Source organism: Strix aluco, chromosome Z (genome assembly GCF_031877795.1).
Source record: "Strix aluco isolate bStrAlu1 chromosome Z, bStrAlu1.hap1, whole genome shotgun sequence".
Classification (NCBI taxonomy): Eukaryota; Metazoa; Chordata; class Aves; order Strigiformes; family Strigidae; genus Strix; species Strix aluco.
Window position 1 is genome coordinate 23107608 of NC_133971.1, and position 18083 is coordinate 23125690.

An 18083-nucleotide genomic window follows, 5' to 3' on the forward strand; every position below is an offset into this window, starting at 1 on the left:
GTCACCGAGAAAGCTTTCAGACTCAAAACGCAATAAACAAACAAAAAAATAGGCTACGCAGCCCTATCAGCCCATCTGTGCTAGATCAACTCGGCAACAACCGGCTGCCCCGAGCCCTGCTTCTGTGGAGGACGGCCAGTGGCCTCCTCAGCTGCGGCGACGAGGCCTTTGCTGGGTAGGGAGCGCTTTTAAGAGCCACCAGCAAAGTTTAAGGACAAGGAGCTGCCGCCTCCGCCGCTCCCGCAGCCCTTCTCGGCGGCCGCCGGGCCGGGCCGGGCCGGGCCGGGTCGGGTCTCGCCTGCCCGCCCGCCCGCCTGCCGCTACCTCGGCCCCCAGCCCCGCACCTCGCTGCCGCCGCCCGGTGCCACCGACCCGAGGGGAACGGCCCCAAGGTCACACAACTGGCGGCGGGGCCAGACACCGGGCCCAGCCCGGCCCCTCGCGCAGGGGAGGCGCGGTAACGGCCTCAATCGCCCGCCCCGCCGCCCCCGCCAGCCCCGTGACTGCCCGCCCCGCCTCTCCGGGGCCTGCGCCTGACAGAAAGGCGGGGGCGGGCGGCGCCGGCAGCAGCAGGCCGGGCCGGTAGCTCGTCAGTGTGCGAGCGGCTGGCGGCGCGGAGGCCGCCGGACCGGTGCACCAGCGGGAGGAGGAGGAGGAGGCGGCGGCACCGGCACCGGCACCTCGAGAGCCTGTCCGCGGCCGTCGCCGAGCGACCTTCCCTCCCTCCCTCCCTCCCTCTCTGCCGCTCCGCCGCCGGCTCCTGCTCGGGCCGCCGCGCCCCGGGGATGGCGGTGCTGGCCCTGGCCCTGGAGGGACTGGCCATCTTCGGGCTCATCCTCTTCGTCGTGCTCTGGCTCATGCACTTCATGTCCATCATCTACACGTAAGCGCGGGCCGTGGCGGGGCGGGGGATGGTGCCGGCGTCCTTCCCTCACCCCCTTCCACCCCACCCGCCCGCCATCGCGCCGAGAGCCGACCCGCCTCTGAGGAGCGGGGCTGCGGGCCTCGTCCCCCGCACCGCCTCCCCGGCGGCACCGCTTCGCCCCCTCTCCCCGGCCGGGCTCCGGACAGGGAGAGCCCCCCCGCCTCCCCTGTCTCCCCTCCCCTGGCGCGGGGCTGTCGGGGAGCACCTGCGGGCCGGCGGGCGGACACCATCGCTCCTGCGCCGCAGCCCCCGGCGGGAGGGCCGGCGCCCATCCGGGGGTCGGGTGGGCTGTCGTGAGGGCACAGCTGCTACTCTGCCACCGGTCCTCGTGTAAAACCCCCTCTCCGTAGCTTTCTGCCGCCTGCTCTTGCTCCGTGATCTTTGCTTCTTCACCTTTAGTGGAGCTAGGGAAGGCTTGGGTTTTGTTGTTTGCCGATACACCTGTAAAGCGAGGCTTTTCCACTGGTGGTGGGAGACCAACGTGCGCAGCCGTTATAAAATGTGAGCTTTTGGGTGTGCAACGAGCGTACAGCAGAACAGTCGAAGTAGCACAGTACTCTGTGCTGACCAGACAGAATTTTAGCTGTAAGCACGCTTCTTTTTTTTCCTTCAGAAGTAATGGTGGTACTGGTAAAAAGAAGTGTAAATGTAGTGTGCATAGACCCTCTTTTGATAACTCCAAGGAAAAATGCTTCAAGAGTTTGTGAGAAGTGTTTGCATTTTGGTGGCTGGCAAACAAAGCAGGTTATTGCTTGAGCTGGGCACAGGAATTGTCTGTGGGTACATGGGGAAAGGATTAAGAATGCACCTCTCTTTCTGTAGAAGACTATGTTTTTACTCTCTTAAATAAAAGGCCACTGTTGCATCACTACAGGGATTAGAAAATATCTGAATTTCTGTTTGCTTTGCTTATCTGTTCTCCTTTCTTGCTGTTTCACATGCACTATAGGTATCCGATAAACCCTAGCCCTTGTTGAAGGCGAAGCTCTTCTTGAATATGTGGGTGCTAGAGATTTGCTTCTAATGCCCTTGATCATGCTTACCTTGTTCTTTTTTTTATGTGAAGTCACTGATAAGGTCTGACAGTTTTTCTGTACTGTAGTTCGGTTGCCTTCAGATCTGATTTACTCAGATAAGTAACTTCTTGAAAACTAGCTGTATGGATTGTCTTGGGCACAGATGGCAGGATTTCAGTACTGGGGGAGCTGCAAGGGTACCTGGTGGGAGAAGAGACCATGGACTACTGTGGGCACAGCTGATTCTGGACAGCTTTGAGGCTGATGAATACAGCCCATTACATGCTAAAAGCTCAACCTATCAGATGAGTGTGTGTGGCGCTGCTGCTCATAAATCTTTAAGAAAGAGTGGCAGCTGCGAGGGGCAGGAGATACAAATGGAGATATGGGGGAAGACAGGCAAGAGGGTAAACAGGAGGATAAAAAACGAGATGCACTGAGACATGAGAGGACGGAGGATAACCAGAGGAAGAGGACACTGTTGGGTGGTCCATGCCACAAGAGCTACACCCGCAAAGGCAATGGTGCACACTGGAGCAGGGATACTCCTAAATGGACTGTGGGCACCAGTTAAACCATGCCAGGCAAGTATGCATACCCCTAAAGGGACTGCGACCTGTGGGCAACCCATGTTAGTGTGGGGATACCCTGAGGGAGTGCACCCCTGAGGAGGCTGCAGCCCCTGGCAGACCCATACTGGGGCACAGACTGCCAGAGGGATTGCAGCCTGTAGGTAACTCACTCCAGAGCAGATACACCTGCTGGAGCAGAGTAACAGTTAAGAAGCAACCAGCAGTGGAGCAAAATAAGTAGGAAGGAGGGCGTGGCAGAAAAAGCATTACGCATTGACCCTTGCCTCCTGTGTTGCCTTGCTGAAGGGCTTGGGAGGGACTGGGTGTAAGGAGTGGAAATGAGAACAATTCAGAAAGGGGGGAGGAAAGGTCTCTGGCCGAAGCTGAGCCTGGGGAAGGAGGGCAAAAGGTGCTTACCTAAAAGTTTGTCTTTTTTTTTTTTCTTTCTCAGTACCCAAATTGGCAATAATTTAAAGTAAGTAGAATTCCCTGAGTTGAGACTGTTTTGGCTGTGACAGTAATTGGTGGGGAATGGATGTGACAGCTGGACCTGGTGTGGCCTGGGCCTGGAGTGTTTGCAGTTATGTGAAACTTGGAAGGAGTTATGTGTTTTGTTATTAGGAACTTGTGTTGCAGGTGTATGTATTGTGTATGGGGGAGTTAATACAAACAATGTGTTAACAAATGGAAAACTTGCCAGCTGCAAAGGGGATGAGTAAGAATTGGGATGGTCATGTCCCAGCCTATGATACTGCTGGAGAAAAGTGTGTTTCCAGTGAGGCTCTCAAGGTACTGTCTAGCAGGTCCAGAGCCAGGAGCTGACTGTATTTGACAGAATAGTGGGCTGGTGGTAATGGGAATTTAGGGTTCAGTGTGAAAAGGTGGCCCTTGGTTGGAGCTGAGCAGCTGGTAGCACTGAAATGACTGAATTGCAAGCTGTGCTGCGTTGACAGGCTGTTGTGGAGGAGCTGCCCCAGTTACAGTGATTTGGCAGATCTGTGGGAATGGGACCACTGTTCCCCATAGTGTGACCACACAGCTGCCCTTTGCTGGTAGTGAAATTAAAGCAATGCTGGACACCTAACTGCATCTATCCCAGGGAGGTGTCCTTGCAGTGTCTGTGTTGGTGCTGAGAAACTGGAGCTGGTGGGATATAGCTGATGACTGGAGAAAGCACTGCTCTGGTGAGTTTGGAGCCTGTGCCCCTTGTAAGCACTGTCCTGTGCAAGGGAGAAGGGCTGTGGCGTTGTCTGGTGGAGTGGTGTGTAGATGAACGGCCTGGTCCTGTGAGCAAGATACCCTTGTGAAGAGAATTAGCAGAAGGAGGTAATCGACTGTGTTTGCTTGAACTGCTGGAGCGCATTCATGGGGAAGGAACCCCAGATAGATGGTATCATTAATGCCATGACCTGAAAACTCTGGTGGCTGGACACTCTTACTAGTGCATCTCATCTCCATAGATACTGTTTTGCCCTGGACAGCAGGCACAACATGCAGCACCCTTTCCTAGACCACTGAGGTATGAAGGGATCTTAATATGGAAACTCCTTTTGATGTTGGTGGGAGGATGTAGTATTAGAGTAGAATTATGTAATACTTTTCATATACTGAAGACTACTTATACTGTACCTGTTACAGGAAGTGAAGAAGATGAAACTAATTAGTCTTCCTGTTTTTTATTTATGGTCAGTGTTGTTGGTTTTAACATTTTTAAGTTATTGGGGTAAGGGCTGTTTGTCCTTGATCTGCACTGTGTCTAGCAATGCTGAACTGGTGAGTTGGAAGGGCTGATATGTGCCACTGGAGTACTAAGATAATGTTGAAACATGTTGTGGCCTAGGCAGTCATCCTCTTCTAATTCCCCATTGGTGTTTTAGATGTTTGATTTAACAAAATACTTGGAACATACAAGAATTAAATAGATAAATGGCATTATTCAAGAAAGTAAGTTTTTTTTGTCTTGAAGTGCTGTCAGCAGTTGTAAAGGTTAAGGTCATGACAGCATTTCAGCTGTGTTGGTTTGTGCTGTAATTGCTTTAAAAGATGTAGGGTTTGGATATCTAAGGTATTGTACAAGATTTCAGTTGAGGAAGAATATCTTCCAGACTGCATTTGTAAAATCTGGTTCTTGCCACCTCTTTCTCCTACTACCCTTACCCACTTGGAATGGTTTTGATTTATAAATAAGTATAGTAGGATGAGTTGATTTCATACTCCTTTGTCCTGGTTTCAGCAGGATAGAGTTAACTTTCCTTGGGCTGAGAGGGAGCACAGCTGGAGGAGTGGGCCTGGATTGGTCTTTGGAGTATTCCATATCGTGTGACATCATGCTCAATATATAAGGGGATGTGTGCTCTCTCATTTTTTGTTTTGGTTTCCTGGCTGGTGGTGGGATTTCTGGTGTGGTTGGGATCACTGCTGGGGGGGAGGCTCCATGCCGGTCAGTGAGCCACTGCTGTATTTTCACTCGTTTGGACTTGCTATTGTTACTGGTTTTTTGTTATCATTACTAAATATTTTTTTCAACCTACGAATTTCTTTTGTTGTGGTTTTTTTTTTTTGTCCCTTCCCTATTTCACTGGGGAGGAGGGGGGGAGTAAACAACTGGCCATGTGGTGATTGGCTACTGGCCAAGTTCAAACCACCTCATCCTTTAAAATAAACGGGTGGGCTACCAGTGAGATGCAAATAGCCACACTGCTAAGTCAAAAGGCCAATTTTTATAAATTGTCTAATGTATGTGATTATGAAATGGGTCTTGGTTTGGTGTGCTCTCAATAATACTGAATCAGTGAAGTAAATGCAATAAACATGGACCAAATAGCATGTTTTCATAGCTAGTAATTAGATGAAGTGCAGTTTGCATATATTACTCTTCATAGTAAGGCTGTGATGTTTGACCTGTTTGAGTTGCTATCCTTTATACCCAGGTTGGGACCTTGATTAAGACCCTTCCTTGCTTGCGTATAGGCTCTTCAGTTGGAGTTGAGCCACCAACTGATCCAGTAAGAAGAGTTCAGTGTTGGAGATTCTGATGTACTGACTCTGAAACCATCTGAAGTTGTGTAGTTGTACATACAACTAAAATGAACTTTGAGAATTAAAATTAAATGTATAGCTATATCTGAACTAGAAGACTGTGGGTATGATGTGCTCATAAGGAAAAAGTATTTATTGTATTTGTTAAAGTGTTATTCAGGAAACTAAGGAGTAAATTTTGAAATTTTATCAGTATATTAAAATAGTTATTTAATGATTCTAACTTACATTTTAAGGACATGCAAAGAGTGAAACAGAAGTCTTAGGACATCAGGGAAAAAGTAACAACCACCCCACCCCAAAATAAAAACACAGGTAAAGCTGTTTTCGTGGGGTTTATGGCACTCTAACATATCTTGTAATTCTGAATCCCTGGCTAGCAAGATCTGTGGCAGTAGATTTGCTGTTTTAACTGTACTTCAAAATAGATTATTCTAGTTTAATAATGATAGGAGCTTTCTGAACATGGTGTGCTTCTTTCTAAAATAAAGCTGGCAAGCAAAGCCTGCCAAACTTAGAAAATGCCTTATTTAAGCATAATCAATCTGATCTCAGTTTCCCTACTATGTCTTCAGACTTTAGTCTAAAAAAAAAGTCAATGAAAGGTTTTACATTTTTACTCTGAATAACTCTCTCACTTGTTGATGATGATTTCAATTTGAACACCAAGTAGAAGTATGTATTGTAAAGTTATTCTGGGACTGAGGAGAGGCAATCGAATGGCTTTTAAGTCAAATTCAATCTTTGGTGACTTGCATTCAGCATTGCCTCTGCTGCAGAGTTCTTAGAAAATGTTTGGTAAATCTCTGAAACGGTTTATATCTTGCTGCTTTATTTGCCTGGTCCACAAAACATGGAGTTACGTTCTGGTTTTGAGTCTCCATTGTTCTTTTAACAGTTGTCAGTGGCAATTCTAATTATAGCACTTAATGTAAGTCACTTTAAGGCATCCAGTCTGGATACTGAGATTGGTCATTGTCTTGGTTCCCAGGTGTAATTGGAAGAGTAGTGCATGTCATTTAATTGATAAACATATTGCTGGTTTTTGCTTTTTAAAATAATTTAATTGTCTATAAGTTATAGCAGTCAATGAAGAAATGAATTCTGCATTCATGTGGCATTTGGATGTAACTGGGTCCATTGTGCTTTGTCTGCTGAGTGAAACCCAAGACTTTCAGAAACGTATAGATGTAATAAAAAACCTGAATGTAACTAAAAGTAATTAATAGCCTTAGTGTAATGCATATGTACACAAGGAGGAAATTCAGTTTGCACAGATGCATAAAACTCAAATTTCCTAAAGTACATGTGCAATGTTGAAGAGCTTTCTAAACATGGCTTCCAAACCTAAACAAAAAAAGCCCACACAGCTGATGTTTAACTTCTTTTGTTGTGAAGTCATTTTGATATTTTGTTTAATAATATATTACTGTATAGTAATTGTGACCTTTCATTCTTAAGAAAATAACAATTCTATTTCTCTTGGCTCTATTTGATTGTCTTGTCACCCTGTTTTTCTCTTTGTTCCCTCCCTTGTTGTCAGTCCATGATTTGTGTCCAGGCTTACCCTGCTCTGTTCTCTGACCTCTCTGCTTGTCTTCTGTCATCTCCTTTTGACCTTTTTGCTTGTTGGTGGGCCTGTCTGTTCCTCTGAGCTGTCTTACAGAGAAGTAGTAGTTAGTCACTTTGGCATCATAGGATTGCATTTTCTTTGGTTTGTGGAAGTGCTTCAGAGGCAGTCTTGTGGCAGATAGGAGCCAGGAGGGGATGTAGTGTAGATCTGATTTAAAAGGCAATCTTTAGAGAACTTGCCTGTTACTATCAACTGTTAACCAGGCGTAAGTCAACTAACATTTTGATAGACTTTGATGGAGATAGTGCAAATACTCGTTTCTGAGATTAGAGGTATCCTTCCCTCTTGTTGATAATCAAACAGAAACAGAAAACAGAGAAGTGTGATTGTACTGGAGCTCCAGGAAGTAGCTAGAAGGTGTCTAGCACATGCAGAATGCTGTGTCTGTTCTTGGGTTTGTCTTCATTCCTTAGTTGAATCCTTATTGAACTTGAACCACTTATGATGAAATGTTACATGCAGGCTGTCTACCTCAGGGTAAATAGTTTTTCCAGATACATAGCTGACAAGCTTGATGTAAAATGTTGGTAACTTTAACTTACATTGTTGTCTGTGATCTTGTATATGTGGAACAGGGAATGGAGCAAGCTCATGATCTGTATTAGCAGCCTCTTTCTGCAAAAATTTAGAGGGTTAAAAGCAAGCAAAAATGGACTTGAATGTTTGACCGTAAACTGGAACATTGGAGATGCGTAAGAGTTGAGAAGTTATCTGAGGCTTTTGTTTGATCTTGGGCAACTTTTTCATCTTCCTGCTCTTTCAGTAACCCTGTCTCCCAATAATCCGTGCATTGAGGATGGACCCCGCTTTATGCAGAAACCTTAAGGTACTTGCTGTGAGTGTTACATCCATATAACTTGATGGGTTGATTTTACCCAGCGAGTGAATGACAGCATTGTAGAAGAGGCAAATCTGAAGGATAACAATGCAAAGATATGGGGAGGAACACAGGAAAATTACAGGGTATGGGAACACAAAAGTGGCTGAGACTTTCTCTAACAACTTAGAGGCAGAGGTGAGAGTCAGTTTTTCATCACTGTGAAGCAAATAGGAGTGCTTCAGAATGGAAGTGCCTGTTAAAGGTTCAGTTTCAACCCCCTGCTCAAAGCTGGACCAAATGTCAGCAGTTTGCTTCATGCACAGTGCATGGTTAGGGTAATGATAGCTTGTGATAGAAGATGGAAACCACTGAAGGGATGCAAGTTTGAGATGCACAAAATCATCAGGGGTCAGCACTGGGGCCAGTAGTGTTCGACATCTTCATTAATGACCTGGAGAATGGGACATACCAGCAAGTTTGAACTAGCAGGACTGGCTGATATACCAGATGGGTGTGCTGCCATTCAGAGGGACCTGGACAGGCTGGAAAAATGATCTGACAGGAACCTCATGAAGCTCAACAAAGGAAAATGCCAAGTCCTGCACCTGGCAGGAATAACTCCAGGCATCAGCACAGGCTGGGGGCTGACTGGCTAGAAGGCAGCTTGGCAGAAGAGAACCTGTGAGTGCTGATAGGTGCCAATTTGAGTATGAACAGCAATGTACCTGTGGCGGCAAAGAAACCCAACAGTATTCTGGGATGTGTTGCTGGCAGGTTGAGGGAAGTGATCCTTCCCTCTACACAGCAGCAGTAAGGCTATGTCTGGAGTGCAGTGCACAGTTTTGGGCTCCCTGGTAATAAGACATGGATGTACTGGAGCAAGTCTGGTTTAGGACTACAGAGATGACAGTGAGACTTCAGCATCTGACATAAAAAAAGGGGCTGAGAGCTGGTACTGTTCAGCCTGGAGAAGGCTTGGGGGGATCCCATCAGTGTGTGTAAATACCTGATTTTTGGAGGGGTGTGAAGAAGACAGGGCAAGATGCTTCTCAGTGGTGCCCAGTGACAGAATGAGAGGCGATAAGCACAAATTCAAATGAAAGACACTAATTTTAAACAAAGGAAGACTTCCATGGTCAAATACTGGAACAGGCTTTCCAGAGAGGTGGTGGAGGCTCTATCCTTGGAGACAGGAAAGGCTGACTGGATGCTCCTGAACAACCTATTCTAGTTACCTCCACTTTGAACCAGCGGCTTGGAGTAGCTGATCTTCAAAGGTGCCTTCCAACCTCTGTTCTGTGATTTTTGTGAAAGATGATACCCAGGCTCTTGCCTGGACTATTATGGAGTGGTAGACTGAGAAGGAGATTGTGTAGAGGATGTAAGTTGTGTATATTGCTTATTTTAAACAATTTGAAGTTTACCTGACACTGTGTAGTCACAAGACTTAAATTTAGGTAATCCATAGGGGAAGATAGATCTGGAGAAAGCAGGAATTAATCTGAGTTACTTATACTAAGATTGTGGTTGAGTTTTTATATTACAAGATTAATAATTAGGGAAAGCAAAACAATGCAGAACCAGAAATTGGAGAGTGATAACAATGTGGCAGAAAACCCATAATGTTGGAGGAGTTAGTGTGGAGCAGTTTGCTAACAACTGGCTACGTGAGAAAGGGCATAGCACCGAGGAACTGCTGACAACGGCGACGTGATGGGAAAATACCGAAAAGTATCAAAGAAGAACAAAGAACAGAAGCAAGACTATGTACAAGGCCTTGCAGAAATCATAAGGGGAGGGATTGGTATTTAACCTTAGCAACCAATGTATCTAACCTTAGCAACCTATAAGGAGCTCGCTTTTGCAATATGTATGAACTGATTATTGTAGATATAAAAGGAGTGTGAGTACTAATAAAGTTGAGCCTTTGTGCATTAAATGATGGCTGGGCTCCCTCTGCGTTCTTTCAACAAGTGGTGACCCCGACGTGATACGTGCCAAAGGACGTATAAGGCGCCACGAAGGATAAAGACCAGTGAAGGTGGTTCAGGTCCTTAAGCAGCGAGGACGGCGAAAGGCGACTGAAATAAGAGAAAAGGCCCGCGCCCTGGGTGTCATAAGAGGTGAACCCTGCTGATACGTGCTGCCGAGACCTGGAAAGGCTGCAACGGAAAAAAAATTCAGGCACTGTATGGGTTCCAGCGAGATGGGCGAAACCTGCTGCACCTCCCAATGACGCCGGAAGAGAGACAAGCTCATCGACAGCGACTGAAGATTCAGCCGGTTCTAGCGTTGATTGAGAGTCAACTCGGACATCCACTTTACTGGGCAACGCTGTCAGATGTTTGGAGAATTATTGAATGGTTAAATGTCAGTGTGACAAGTGTTAGTCACGCTTGCTTAGGCTGCCAGAGTCAAGACCATAAGGCCTGGGTAAAACTATTCTGTGGGGGGTGTGAGAAAAGATATTGGATACATCAATCACAGCTATATTTTGGGTCAAGGTGCATTAATTGTTGTAATGCATGGATTCATGAGAATCCACTGAAGGCACTTGCAAGGTTAACGGGACAGCCAGCTCAAGAGTGTCTATATCTGTGGGAAAATCAGGAGTCATTGTACTTGTCAGCGGCTGTTTGGTGGTTACAGCATCACAAACAGCGGCTAGTGCAAGAATCAAAATCTGTGTACTTACAGACTGAGTGTTTCATACATAGTACTATCCCTACATGGATACAGGTTACTCCCCGTAGGTGGGGACAGATGCAGAGACGATATCTAACAATAGGGAAAAAGGTAAAACAATGAAACAAAGAGGTATAATTTGTCTTTACATCCTCACACTAAGTGGAGCAATAGATGCATTGATGAGGTTTAATCAGCCAAGGGAAAATGTGTGGGTAACGTTGGCCAACTTGACAGGACAGTCATCACTCTGTTTGGCTTTAGGAAGTATCAACCATCCATTCCGTACTTGTTTGGTTGGACTTCCAGTGTGGAAACCTGGAGAGTTTTGTAGTTATGTTGTGAATCAGACACTATGCAGTGCGGCTTATACAGAGGATGATGGGAAACATCAGTGTGAGCTTATATTATCACTAAATACAACATTAGAATCCCCACTTGAGGAATTAGAACTTTTTGGAAGTGCAAATGCTAGCATAACAACTAAAAGAACTGGAAAATGGGTCAGTTTTCTGTCAAAAAGGCAGGAACACCTTAATACACACAGGAAGATGTGGGCTTCATTAGATTCAGCATTAGACCCTGGTAGTGTGTATGAGCAACTATATTCAAGCTGTAATGGTAGCAACATAACAACAGCAAGAGATCTACCAACAGGAATCTTTTTAATATGTGGTGACAGAGCCTGGAATGGTATACCGATACAACCACAGGGAGGTCCTTGTTACCTGGGACAACTAAGTTTATTTCACCCGAATATGTCTGCCTTGATGAAACTTACTAACAGAACCAGGACGCAGCGGTCCATACATGAACTAGATTGTAGTGGGATAGGAGAGCCACGATTCTGGACAGAATTTACACAGGTGTTAGTTGCAACTATTTTGCCAGGAGGAGAGGCTAATAAAGCCATGAACTTAGCAAAACAGATAGGATGTTGGGCAAAAGATGAGCTTAATCGCACTTCTGAAATTTTAGATCGGCTTACAGCAGATGTAGAAAGTGTTAACCATGCAGTGTTACAAAATAGAGCAGCTATTGATTTTTTGCTTTTAGCACAAGGCCATGGATGTGAGGAATTTGAAGGAATGTGTTGCATGAACCTGACAGACAATTATTCTTCAGTCCATGCAAAGATTAAGAAATTACAAGAAGGTCTACACAGCTTGAAACAGGTAGATGGATTAGGGATTGAAAGCTGGTTAAAAGAATGGGGACTTTCAGGATGGTTAATATCTCTGATCAAGTCTATAGGGGTAGTGATCTTGGTAATTGTGGTTATACTTTTGATGTTGCCATGTATTGTCAGTCTTCTGCAAAGGGCCCTGCAGAAGACTGCCTCTGCAATATTTTTAGCACAAGTGCAAAAAGAAAACGGGGGAGATGTGGAGCAGTTTGCTAACAACTGGCTACGTGAGAAAGGGCATAGCACCGAGGAACTGCTGACAACGGCGACGTGATGGGAAAATACCGAAAAGTATCAAAGAAGAACAAAGAACAGAAGCAAGACTATGTACAAGGCCTTGCAGAAATCATAAGGGGAGGGATTGGTATTTAACCTTAGCAACCAATGTATCTAACCTTAGCAACCTATAAGGAGCTCGCTTTTGCAATATGTATGAACTGATTATTGTAGATATAAAAGGAGTGTGAGTACTAATAAAGTTGAGCCTTTGTGCATTAAATGATGGCTGGGCTCCCTCTGCGTTCTTTCAACAAGTTAGGGAAGGTCAATTTTTTTAATAGTGTGAGTCAGGAGGATAAGACACAGACTATAAAATTTGGAGTGACAGTTTGGTAGTAGCAGCTCTGAAAATGAATGATTTAGCAGAATGAAAGGAACCAAAGCCTAGATTAAAGACTGTTTATTGTAGATTTAAAGGAGAGAAATTGTGACAGACTGTATGGTATGCTGATGTTGAGAGGAGGGAAGATGGTGCAACAAATACGGCAAGTGGGCTTTAAAAACAAACCACATCTGTTTGAGTGGTTTGCATGGAATGGGAAGATAGAAAACTAAGATTTAGAGTATTGAAGATGGAAATGAAATAGGTTGGGTTAGTGGAGCACGTGGAGCTCTTGGAGGGTAAAAAAGTATTTAGCCTTGTATGTCAGCTGGAGTGGAAGAAGCAGAACACTGGAATGAGGAAGAATATAATCTTCTTGTCAGGATATGAAGATTTCAAAGAAGTTTTAAAGAAGCTGAGGCTTTATATGAACCATGTTTCCATAAAGGCATAACTTTTGATTAAGGTGAGCGAGTGGTAGATAAGTGACTTTAAAAATTATTTTGTGAAATTTCTGTCAGAACTGCTCTGTGGCATCTTAAGTATGTAACTAGTTTTACTGGTTTACTAGAGCACCCTTCATTATTTGTGTCCACCGATCCCTGGGAATTTCATAATGCCAAATAGTGCTGTTGGAGTTCACTGGGATTTTTACATTTTATTTTAACTGAAATGAGGTTCTGTGGTTTTGACACACTTAATATTGGTTTTGCATTTTACTGAAAACTGTGGTTTAAAAAATGATTAATTACTTTATTGTGAGAAATGTTTTGCTATAGATCAAAAAAGCTTTTCATTTTGCTAATTGCAAGGTGAATAATTTTGCATTTTCCTAAATATGTTGTTTTTAATAACAGTTGATGAGGACCTAGGCTAGACTATACCCTCTCACAATTGGCCTGAGTGAATTCATACCTTGAGTCAAATTGTTGAAGTTATAGCATACATACATAAAGGAAGTCTTACGCTGTTGTTTGGATGAGTAAGGTAAAAAGCATGTTTACAAGTGTAGACAAGGCTAGAAAGCCAAAGTGAAGCATTGTACTAAGTGAAAGATTAGGATTGTCTTGGCAGTGCTACTTGTAACTTTCTGCTTTGGAATTGTTGTATTTCTTAAAGCAATTTTTGAACACTTGGTAGATGCTTCTAGTGGACCAATCTTTTTTTTTCATTAAAACAGCAGGATAACTAATAATGTATCTTTTTTACCTGTTTGTGTTGGTAGTTGTTTGGTCTGTTTTAGACCACTTGAAATATTGTCCTGTTCTTCAGAAATACTCTTTGTAAACCCAAGACTGTTTCATGTTTCCCCCCCTCCCCTGCTCCCCTCGGTAGGGCTCATCTCACCTTTGTCAGCAATACAGTCCATGAGGAGGAATCTGTAAATGAAATTAAACATTCATTTTTACATTGTTTGCAAGTGTCCTACTTTTATCAAGTGCTTGTCTTGAGGTCTTGGTTCAATATGCCTGTATAGTAATGACTTCCTGGGTGACTGCTGCTTTGGTTTGATAATAAGTTGTGTGCTACAACTCATTATGAAGCAGATTTCTCTAGTCATATGCACACCTTGTTAGACCTGGCATGATCAAGCTGCTGAAAATCAGATTTTGATCAATATACTGAGCTGTTATTGCTATCCTAAGCACTTTCTGCTGAAATAATTCTTTTAGCTTAAATCAACCTGTGGGTTTTTTGCAAGCTTTACTAAAGGAAGATTCTGTGTTCAATAGAGGTAGAAAACTTTCACTCATCTCCTTCATGAGAACATGTGTTTTGAACTGTTGAATGTTAATAATAAGAGTGACAACTAGAAAGTGCCAAATTCTTCATGCCTTCATCCTTAGCTCTCTGTGATGGGCTAGCGGGGAGTAGGGAGTAGATGGGATTTTCAGACTGCAGGAATGCAGATCTTTGGGGTTTTTTTGCTTTTCCCCTGCCTTCTATCTTGACTGCACAGTATGAGGTGGTACACTGGGTGGTTGAAATAGTGTCAAGGGTTGTACCTGCTAACCTTTTGAAATACTAATGAGATGTTTCAAAATTAAGATATTCCACACTTCCTTTTAAGCATTTTTGAGAGATGATACATGTGTTTCATAACAGCATTTTCAAACAGATTATTTTATGTAGATTGTGTAATGGTGAGGGAGGTAAATGGTTTTTTTGAAGGTCTATGAACCAAGTGTTTGTTGTTTGGGTGGGTTTTTTAAGAAATTTACTGAGTTGGTTTTTCTGGTTTGTATCTGTTGGAAACATTAAAAAAAAATAGCCCTTCTGAAATGCTGTCAGATCTGGTGTTGAGTGTAGAAGTGTTGCTTAAATTTAAGATTTTATTTTGTAGGCTTTTCATAATTGCTTTCTTCTGTTTCTGATGTTCCTTATAGGAGACTTACTCAAGTTCTCCAAGGCATTAGCAGCGTGAGTGCAGTGACACTGTCTTGCTGACAGTTGTGTAGTCCAGACAAGGTTTACAGCTTTTTTTATTACCCCAACTGGGTTAATAACAGACCCCAACAGGGCCTGGAGCTGTTTGTTCAAACTTCTGTGAATTGGTGTTTGAGTAAGGTTTCTGCTTCAGTGCTGTGCTGTTTTGTAGTCTGGAAACAGTTGCAGCTGAGTTAATTAACTAAGAAATGACCTGTCATCCACTGAGAAGTAAGAAAAAAATATTGTCATGGTATCTTCTTTATGATTTGTTAATGTAGTTTCTGTTTAGTCATTAACATGATTCTGTTACTGGCAGTTAACTGTTTTGGAAGCTCTTAGGGAGAAGAAGCTAGAAAATGTTGATGGGTGGCAGGGATCTTTGGCACAAAGGCAGCAGTAAGGAGGGAGCTGGGGTCTGTAGGAAGCATGTTATCTAATGTTTAGCAAATGATTTAAACTTTTGCCTTATGAAATTAATAAGGCCGAGCTGTTTTGATTCTATAGCTTTGCAAAATAAATCAGAAAAACAAATTTAAGTCTCACAGTACGAATGTTCTAAAGCTTTGTGTTTTAAAAGATCCCATGCTTTGAGGGGTTGATCCTGTACTAAAAGCTCTCTGCTGCAGTTGGTTTATCTAGCCCAGAGTTACTGCCATGCTTTGGAGATGCTTTCATAAATAAAATGCAAATCATGCTGGATGCAGTTTTCTGAAGTTGCATAACGTTTGTTGAAAGGAGTCTATATCAAAAAGCATTTCTACTTCTATGCCTCAGTGGCTCTTGGTTTGATGCTCAAAGGGATAATCCAAATCTACTCCTACCCCTGCACCTTTCTAAACATTTCTGCTATTCTAATCTGCCTTTAGTGAGCATGTGGCTATGTGGTGACTCAGATCAGCAAGCTAGCTCTTTCTGTGGGATACTTCTGTTTGATCAGCAGGCTGATCCAATTTATCTTGTGGTGCTGACTGCTTTACAGCTGCCAGTAGGCTGAGGGTGTGGGAAAGCAGAAACAGGGAATGAATTGCTATTTTGATGGCAGCCTGCAGATAGACTACAAGGAAAAACGGTGTGTTCATTTTAATGTTTAGTATGATCCGGTAATGGCTGTGTTGTGAGCTACTTGCTGTTTTTGTTAAGCACATTTCATTTCAGCTTGCTGAATTATGAACTATCTAGGATTCAGACAGTAAAAGGGTTACCACTGCTTCAGGTTTAACTACAACCTATTGTACAGGAGCCTCTTTGTTTCTTTTATTGTGCAGGTGTGGGGGCAGGGCAGGGGTGTAGGAGACAAATTTCTAGATTGAAAAGGAAGTGTTTGCTGGTTTTAAGTTGAGGTCTGTAGTGTTTGCACTTTCTTCTTCCTGAAAAATAAGGGTTTTTTTCCTCTTCAAAACTCCAAAAGTTGAAACTTCCCCCCACCAAGCTGTATCAAGTTATGGATTTCATGTACTGAACATGACTTTTGTGATACCATTTAGAAGATGCTTCTTAAAGAATTTCAGCTGTGTATGAAGATTTCAAATTCAAAATGTCAAATAGTACTAGATAGAATTTCTACTATTCTGCATTATATGATTGTCTTTAATACTACTTCACAGAACTGGAAAAGCAAATTGATGTCTGTTTTTTGAGAATACTTATTTTGAAAAATAAGTGATCACAACCTAGGTTCTCTCTTACTCAATTCCATCTCAAGATGTTTAATTTGACCTTTTTTTTTTTGGTGGAAAAGCTTTGACTCTTGCTATTTTGGAGCTTGTTTTAAGGTTGTTTTTTTAAATCACTACCCATTGTGATTTTGTTGTCTTAGAAATCTAGGTTCTTTTACCCAGTGTGTAACGAGCTGAAAAACGCAGAGGTGAGATTTGTTTAACCCATATCTGTGCGGGGATGGGTGCTAGGTGGTAATTCTACAAAGCTGGCGCACCTTGGTTAACACAAGGTAAGCATTTATACATTCTGAGTGACAGTTATCAGTACTTTTTACTGATAAGTTTGGCCACCCTTGTTCTCATTAGTCCTTACAAGGTCTCGTGTTCCATTTAAAGTCACAGTATGCTCTTAACTGTGCATGTTCAGTGAGGAAGGGGCTTTTCTTGGTGGAGGGCTTTTTCCTCTAACAAAGGATTTTACTATGTTAACAAGGAAAGCTCATTCATAATTCAAGGAGTTCTCTCCTTGTTGTTATCAGCATCTTTCTTATCTTGGTATTTCCTTGTTTTAATCCGTGTTGCTTCTTCAGGGTTGCTCTGTCAGCTTTACCAGTTCTTTTATAAATTCCTGGCATTCTTTCACAACCCTTACTTGGTTGTTTTATCAATTAAGATGTAACAATTTCAGTGTGTTACATTCTGAGGTCCTTTTTTTGTCTGTGCGGTATGTATAGTACAGGAGGAAATACTCATTCAAAGTGAATGAAACGTTTGGCCTGCCTTCTACCCTCAGCTGGCATGTGATGAAGCACTAACCAATTGCAGCATGCTTTTCAACAGACTTCTAGTAGGCAAACAGGATTACTTTTTTGTTTTCAGTTTTCTTAGAGCAGGCATGCACAAACCTATGACTGTTTCTTTGCTGCCAGACAGCCACAAGAAGTCTGTACCTCAGTGGGTACCTGAATCTTACTGTTTCCTTCTTTCAGGCTTGTCTGCTTCCCTCTATCTCTGAGCATTTTATCAAGGCCAAATGACATGTTAACTATTTTTAATTACAATTGCTGTCATACTCAAAGTGGCATTAGTGTTTACTCTTAAGTCCTTTCTTCTTGTGCCCAGCTGTGCATTTCTGCTGCTCGCTGTTGTTGGATCTGACACTTGTGTAACTGTTAGGTTGGTGGATGGGTGGATTGACTTGCTGTGTGTCCATATGGCCATTGAATCGGATGTGAGTGAGTGGCAAGAGTGGAGGATGGGGAAGACTGCCTACCTGAGAACACTTTGGTTGGCTGGTGGGATGGGGTGACCCAGGCCAGCAGCCAAGCAAAGGTGTCCTGAACTGGCACCAGCACATTACTATGGTGTGATCTCTTCCTTTCAGCCAAGAGAAGTAGAAGGGTGGCACGCCTTAAGTATTACTTCAAGAGTCACTTGAGAGTGCTGGCAGTGTTTTCTACTAGTAATTAACTCTAGCTGGTTTTGGCAGGCAAATAAGGGCAGGGAGTAAGTTATAAG

General features: G+C 43.4%; 1 protein-coding gene across 1 annotated transcript in view; it reads left to right on the forward strand.

Moving 5' to 3' along the window:
- The first annotated feature begins 562 nt into the window (after positions 1-562).
- UGCG (UDP-glucose ceramide glucosyltransferase) overlaps positions 563-18083 on the forward strand; it is a 39253-nt gene continuing 21732 nt past the window's right edge. Inside the window, exon 1 of the mRNA XM_074812705.1 lies at positions 563-883. Within this exon, the coding sequence (XP_074668806.1) occupies positions 786-883 (98 nt within the window). The 5' untranslated portion in view covers positions 563-785. The remainder of the gene's footprint in view (positions 884-18083) is intronic.